Source organism: Cariama cristata, unplaced genomic scaffold, assembly GCF_000690535.1.
Source record: "Cariama cristata isolate BGI_N322 unplaced genomic scaffold, ASM69053v1 scaffold26292, whole genome shotgun sequence".
Taxonomy (NCBI): domain Eukaryota; kingdom Metazoa; phylum Chordata; class Aves; order Cariamiformes; family Cariamidae; genus Cariama; species Cariama cristata.
In genome coordinates this window covers 1-7,422 of record NW_009605899.1, presented here as the reverse complement: position 1 = coordinate 7,422, position 7,422 = coordinate 1, and the positions used below count along the sequence as shown (strand labels likewise).

Sequence of the window (7,422 nt, the reverse complement as noted above, 5' to 3'; positions counted from 1 at the left end):
CGCTCCTGTCCAGAGCTGCCTTTGTGTCACTGAGCCCTTTAGTTTTGGAATGGCACAAGCAGGATTTAGAGGGTTGCAGGGTTTAGATTGAGTGGAGAGAGATCTTGGTGCAGAAACTATGAGAGTAGTTGTCTGCTCCAGGTTGGCCGAGGGGCTTACTGGCACCCTCCCAGCCTCAAGGCTATCGGCAAGCACAGACTCTGCATTTAGTGCTATGTTTGCAAGCTAATGGACGCAAATTTGCGGCTCAGAGCCATGATTTCTTCTGTCCGTCCGGCTGCCAGTGACTGTGCTGGCTTCCATGTAGTGTGGGGATGTGATTTACTTACTGACTTGTGTGGTTTGCATCCTGATTACGTCAGAGGTAGCTTATCTCCTCTTATACCCCAGCTATAGAGATCAAGCAGGGCTCTCCTTCTCATTCCTCATCTTTCTCAGTCTGGGCTGAGATGTTATCTGAATTCTTTCCCTTTGTCACTGATCCTGGGTCACCCTTGACAACCCTGCCAGAAATTCCCTCTGATTTAGGGTGCTGTAGGTAAGACTGTGGCTTGATGGGTGCTGGTGCTAAAGGGGAGCAAGTTGCGTGGAGCTGCAGGTAACCTGGCTGGCTTGAGTTGCACATCCAGTTAGCCAGGTCCAGAGAAGCCTCATTTAACCCAAGTTGTTCTTCAACCTGTAAAACAGGAGTACCCAGCTCAGAGGGGTGCCAAAATTGTGCTAATGTCTTGGTGATGCCCTGAGAAGCTATGAAAATGAGCTTTGAAGGAAGTTGCCTGTTTGCGATAAATATTTGATGTGCACAGCATGAACAAAATGGCCCTGTCCTGGTGTGTTTTCAAGTTCTTTTCTTTCTGTTTCAGAGCACAATGTTCCTGGTTGGACTCTCGGGTGGAATCGCATCGGGGAAGAGCACAGTGGTGGCCGTACTCCGGGAACTGGGCTGTGCGGTGATTGATGCTGATGTTATTGCCAGAGAGGGTGAGTTTTGCATAGTTGATCTTTTTCCCTGAGGTTCCCCTGACAACTGGGATTGATGCGGGGAAGCGCAAACGGCAGAGGGTGCTCTGGGTACATGAGATAAGTTGTTTCCCTCCCATTCCCCTGTCGATGAGGTTGCGTGGAGCAGCTGTCTCAGGGGGGATTGGAACTAGAATATATTTTTAATTTAAAAAAAAAAAACCACAAACCACCACCACACAGATCTTGTCCTCATAACAGACACCGTGGGGAGATCTTGCCTGGAGTTTCCCTCTCCTGGAGTGCAATGCTTCCCAGCTTTGAAAGCCAACTCTGGGCAAAATAAATGCAGTTCTCTGTAAAGCGGATTCCCTCAGCTAATCTGATGTCCCCTCTAAACTGCAGGACACCTGTTCTGTAACTTGGTTACATTAGGTGGGATCACTAACGCACTTGGAAGAGAATTTCCCTCTGTGCTGACTGTTACTTGGTTGTAAATACTGAGAGATCAGTCCACAAAATTACTTGTGACTTAATGTGCTCAAAAAAAAAAAAAGGCTTCAAATAGCCTAGATCAGAGGGAATTTGGTCTGTGCTTCTGCACAGCATACCTGCCTCTCACTGCTCTCAAAATGTGCAGACCTGGCTACAGAAAAGACCCAAAAATCCAGATCTGTTGCCTCAGCAGGACTGAACAGACCCTGCTCTCCCCGATTACCTGTGCAATACGGGGCAAGACGTTAATCCCTCCATACCACTGGGATCAGGAGGAGAGCGGCGCTTGCTCTAGGAAGGGCTGCTGATTTTGTATGCAGAAGGCTTCGGGTCTGCAGGCGAGCGGTGGTGCAGGCGGTGTCATTTTGAAGTGCCTGCGCTTTTGTATTTGGTGAAGAACTTACCGTGTAGTCACTCAAAGCCCTGATGCTCTTAACATTTTATTGCACTGTAATTCCCCTCGAGGTGCAGAAAATTTGCTGGAGGTGCTAAAAGCCCTCAGAGACGATAGGAAAACACTACAGATACTCAGTGTCAGTTCTCTACCAATCGCTTCATTTTTCTTCAATTCCTTTTTTATATGTGTTTGTTTACTGTATGGATTTCACCCATCCTGAAACTGCCTCGATGTGAAATTCCACGGGAGAAAGAAATTGGTCTTAAAGACTTTTATTAGGTTGGCCTGAGGTTACAACCTGTGGCAATGTTCCTGGATTTTGGAGAGAAAATTATATATGGTCTGTCATTCTCTGTGGTTAGCCTCAGCTTGATCTTAATTATGGTTTTATTACTGCATCCTTTTTGTTGGTGATTTTTTTGGGTGACTTTAAAATTATACGCTCGTGTAACGTCAGAGTCCCTGCAAATATCTGTTGAGAATTGATCGCTTAGAAGGTTTCTGTGTTCATTCTCCTGAAAAATTTGGTGACTGAGGTGAAAGACAGTGGAAAAAAAAAAAAGCCCAAAACCTTAGTAGTAGCCAGAGCCAACTCTTAGCAGCCAGGCTCTATTCACCTAGCGCTGAAGTTTTCAGCTAAAATAAACCTGATGCTGGTCCCGGTCCCTTTAGGATCTCCCTGCTTGATTCCGTACCCTGCAGGCAGTGGGAATCGGCTCAGCCCCTGTTCCTACCGATGCCTTGGCTGGAAGTTGTCAGTGAATCCTCCCGCCTGCCCTGCTGACTTCTAACCCCGGGCAGCAGCACGCACGAGGGAGGGTTGTGGCGCTGAATTAATGTTTGCAGGATGCTTCGATCTCTCGGGTGTCAGCCCTGAAAGGGACCTTGGGCTGAGAGGGTTTTTTTTACAGACACTTTCCTGCAGCACCAATACCAGGTGTCTGCAGTGCTGAGCTGCGCCGGTCGTGGTTCAGGCGTCTGCTGACAGGCAGATGTGCTGCCCACCGAGGAGAATAAGCTCGGTTATTTAATGAACAAAACTCATTTGAGGCTGATCGCTGATGCAAACACCGACTGTGCTGTAGAACTGGCTCTAACCTCCAGCTGTTTAATGTTATCAGTGGTGCAGCCCCACTTGAAGGCCTATCAGCAGATAGTGCGTTACTTTGGCACTGAGATCCTCTTGGAGAACGGAGAGATAAATCGTGAGGCTCTAGGAAACATTATCTTCTTCCACCCGGAGAAACGGCAGCTCCTGAACTCCATCACCCACCCGGAGATCCAAAAGGAGATGGTGAAGCAGATCTTGAAGTACTTTGTGCTAGGTAAGAGGCTGTGTCCCAGCGCACCAGGACTCCTGCTCAGGCAGGAGCTATCCCTGCTTGCCCTGCCTTTGGTTTTAAAGCAGGGAGAGGGATGGGAAAGGAGAAAGGGAACCGACGTTGAGTGACGGCCTTTGTGCTCTGCCGCCGGTGGCCTTTCACATTGGCGTTTGGAGGATTCGTTCCTGCCTTTCACTGCTGCCCTTCGCCACCTTCTTCTTCTATGGTTTAAAGTGCATCTGTAGGGCCTGAGAAAAGCATTGTGAGGCCTCTTTTGAGATTACTTGCTGGATAATGTCATACCTTCCGAAACGGCCAAATATTCTTCCCTGCCCCCCAACCTCCTCAGGCTTCAATGAAAGCTGCAGAGCCCTTTTTAGTCTCGATAAGGTGAGAAATGGGTTGACAGCTGTGGTTTCCAAAGTCCAGCTTTTTCCCCTGGTAAATGTAACAAATACAGCTGTCAAACTTGGTCTAATCAAATGCCAGATAAGATCACCAGCTGTTTTGGAGGTCTCCATGTAGACAGAAAGATGTCTTAATAGAGTCAGTCTGGTTTTTGCGGAGCTTATCAAAGCTGAGCCCTGTGACAGCTAAATAGGCCTGTGCTGGGGCACCCTGGAGGCTTGCTCTGCTGCGGGGTGAGGAGGAGGAGAAAGCACGAAGGAAGCACTAGGCAGGAAAGCCAGGAGCCAGAGATGGAGTCTTGAACCTGAGGCTGTGGGCTCGGCAGGCGGATGCTGTCCTATGCCTCAGCGAGAGCACCGTGTGTCTTCAGCCAGCTGCTTTGTCCTCATTAGTCAGGTTTTAATGATTTGGGATAGCTGGATGTCGTCTCTAAGGATCGCTGTGTAAGAAAAGCTCTTATCGATCAAACTGTAGGGCAGCAAGAAGTCTCCCTGGGCGGAGATGCTGGTGAAATGGTGGCTTGTTGGACGGTGATGTCTTTGTCAAGGCTTTTATTGCCGTGGCCAGCTTGGTTAGGGGGTTCAAGTTATAAAAAGGGGACACCAGCGAAACCAGAGGTGTCCCCTGAGCTGGGGGACACACAGGGGAGTGAGATCTTGACTTACAGCTTTTCCCTACCCTTGCCTGCTCCCCCAGGCTCATCAGGGTGGACCCCCACGTGCCCAAATGCTGCCGTCTGCCGGGGGAGTTGGCGCTTGTAAAGGGCAGAGGCACGTGGAGAACTTGGGGTGGGTCGCAGGGTGTGGGAGGACGGTGGCTGACGGTCGAGCTCTCCTCTGTGCGGTGACGGTGGTTTTAAACCGAACTTGGGCAGTTTTGGTGAGGTTTCAGGCCCTGGGCCTGTACCTGCAAGCACTCTTGCATTTCGGTGTCACAGCTGTGAGAAGTCTGCAAGGATTTTTTGCTCCTCTTGGAAAAATGGAACTGTTTAGCCAAAGCTTTCCTTAAAGGGAAGAAAAACTGAGCTGGGAAACAGCAGCTCAAATGACCGCAGCCTGATGAAGTCTTGGACAAGTGAAAGAGAGGAGAGCAAATTCTGCTGTGGGCACTGCTCCCCTGGAGAGGCCAGCAACAACGGCGTGGCTGCTGCTTTTGCCAGCCAGGCACAGGCACTTTCATTTGAGCTTCTTGTTTCAGCTCCTCATTATATTTCTACAGCTTCACCTTTGGTCTGAGATCATCCAGGTTAGGGTTGGTTTTTTTGTTGTTGGGGTTGGTATTTTTTTTTTTCCTTCCCCTCTGGAAACTTGGAACGAAACCATTTTCTCTCTCTGAGAGAGAGAAGGGCAAACAGGCTCTGCTGTCCTCTCGGCTGTAATCGTGGAGCTGTAGAGCTCTCCCGTTTGCTTTGCTGGAGCGGCTGTGGCCGCAGTGTGCGTGCAGCACGAGGGATTGGGGAATCTGAGTAACGCTGTTCCCTTTTTTGAGGGGGGTCTTGTCATTTCTGCAGGCTACCGCTACGTCATCCTCGACATCCCTCTGCTCTTCGAGACTAAAAGACTGATCAAGTTTATGAAATACACGGTTTTGGTTTATTGGTAAGTGCCTTGTGAACCATGAGGACGGGGACGCTGTCACCTCTCTTAGAGGCTAGAGGGGACTGTCACATCCTTCCCGCTCTGGTGAGGATTTAGCTGCAGCCCTGGTGCAGAACCTATCGATAATGCTGCTTGTTTTCTGTAGGTGTGAGAAGCAACACTTTCTTTCTAGGGTACGAGGGGCTTCTTGCTGAGGTTTCTCTGAAACCTGGCACCATCATACAGGGGAAATCGCTGTCTTTGGGCCTTCCACAACCCATGGTTCATTGACTGGGGCAGGCTTTGGGGCACTGCCCTGGTGTTATGGGCTCTGGGAATGCTGAAAACACACAGCGGCGTCAGCCTGGGCAGTGCTGCGGGTGCTGACTCCACTGATCTGAGTGCAAGATGCCTGCCCTGGATCCGAAATGAAACATGGAGCATTTCTCCCCCACACTTTACCCTGGCTTTTCCCCCTTGTGGTGGGGAAGGCAGGCAAACCCCCTCTTCCCCCATCTCAGTGTCGCTCTCCCATCCCGGCAGCGACCCACAGATGCAGCTCTCTCGGCTGATGAAGAGGAACGGGCTGCCCCAGGTGGAGGCAGAAGCTCGCATCGCTTCCCAGCTGCCGTTGGATGAGAAGTACAAATTAGCGAGTCACGTCATTGACAACTCTGGGGACTGGGAGAACACGCGCTGGCAGGTCCTGAGGCTTCATTCACACCTGGAGGATTCCCTGGATTTCCTCTGGGTACGGCTGGCGGTTGGCACGGTTGTAGCTGGGTTTGGAGGGCTGGTGTACCTCCTCCTCCAGCATTTCATCTCTTAATTCACCTTCTCTTTTTGTCATGGAAGAGGCTTGAATTTCCAGGTTTGAAAAGGGCAGGGAAAGGCCACCTCTTTTAATGAGCTTTGCCAGCTGAATGCAGACGGTGGGATGAGGAGTCTCCTCGCAGACTTCCCAAGGTGAACGTAGGGGTTTGTTGTTTTGTTTGGTTTGGTTTTTTCTGGCACTGTCTCCCCTCTCCTTTCTTCCTGCTCAGGTTCTTACCCACCAGCTGTGCCTGTGGGATGGGACCGCTCCCCTCATGTGGCTGCAGCCCATGGAGGGGACGAGGACCTTGTTGTCCCCCTGTGGGTCTGTACAGTGGGACTTCAGTGAATTTAGACACTTCAATGTCTTCCAGGACAATCTTTTCACCAGGGGAGTAGGTGGCCTCTCTAGACCGGTTTCTACTAGCAGGTGTCCCCAGGTTGATCCCCTCCAAGCTCACAGCCCTGGCTAATCTGAATTTAGGCATGGGGTTTCCTCTTCTTTCACGTTGATTTAATGGAAATGTGTTAGATCTGCCTCAGGGGCGAACAGACACCATCTCATTTCACATGGGTTAGGTGTTCAGCTGGCTACTTGCCCTCCCTCCTGCCTTCTATTTCTGCGATCATCACTTGTGGGTCACCCTTGGCTTTGGATCTGAGGGTCTGTTATGTCCACGGAGCAGACTGAGACCTGCCTCGTTGAAATTCATTTACTGCTGTTTGAGTTTTCCTTTGGCAGCAGTTTCCCCGTGGGAGAGTACGAGTCGATGCGAAGCGGGTGCTGGCTCTTCATGTTCGTTTTAATAAATTGCTAAACAGCAGCCGACTCCCTGTGGCTCCGCAACCTGTGGGCTGCGAGCGCTGCTCTTTCCTGGCCCATTCCCAGATCGTTCCTATGCCGGGGCACGGCTGTACTCTGTAAAGTTCACCGCACGCAAGCAGAGCTGACGAGTGCCCTCATGCTTCCCTCCACCCCACCCCCCCGCCAGTACACATCCCTGAACTGGTCCCAGGCAGCTTCTCCGAGCGTCAGCCCCTGCCGTGAGCTTCCTTGTTGGGGGGGTTGTGGGGGGCATGGCTTTGTGTCGGCTCCGGGCACCTCACGGTGCGGATCTGGCTTTCTGGGGTGTGATCCTGGGACTTGCTGTGGTTTTCTGTGGTCAGCGCTTTCCCCCCCGCCCTGTCAGGACACGTTGAGACGGGTGGGTGTTGCCAGCCCCTGTGCACGGTGGTCCCTGGGATCCTCCGGGATGCTTGGGCTCCAACCCACCCTCCCGCCTGGGCTCCTTGGCCCAGCAAACAGGGATGCAGCAGAGCAAGGCAGTGTCCTCGCTGTCCCCAATGCCAGCTTTTGACCGCAGGGACCTTTCCCAGGGGCTCACAGCCCTGCCCAGCCAGAATGTCCCCCTTTTTGGGGCCAGGCACCCTTCCCACCCACTCCACTCTC

At 51.5% G+C, this 7,422-nt stretch overlaps 1 protein-coding gene across 1 annotated transcript; it reads left to right on the top strand.

Moving 5' to 3' along the window:
* The first annotated feature begins 869 nt into the window (after positions 1–869).
* Positions 870–5,988, top strand: DCAKD (dephospho-CoA kinase domain containing). Its single transcript, XM_009696171.1, has 4 exons — positions 870–981; positions 2,974–3,177; positions 5,093–5,180; positions 5,703–5,988. Exons 1-4 carry the CDS (start codon positions 870–872, stop codon positions 5,986–5,988), a joined length of 690 nt encoding a protein of 229 aa, XP_009694473.1.
* The last annotated feature ends 1,434 nt before the right edge of the window (positions 5,989–7,422 follow it).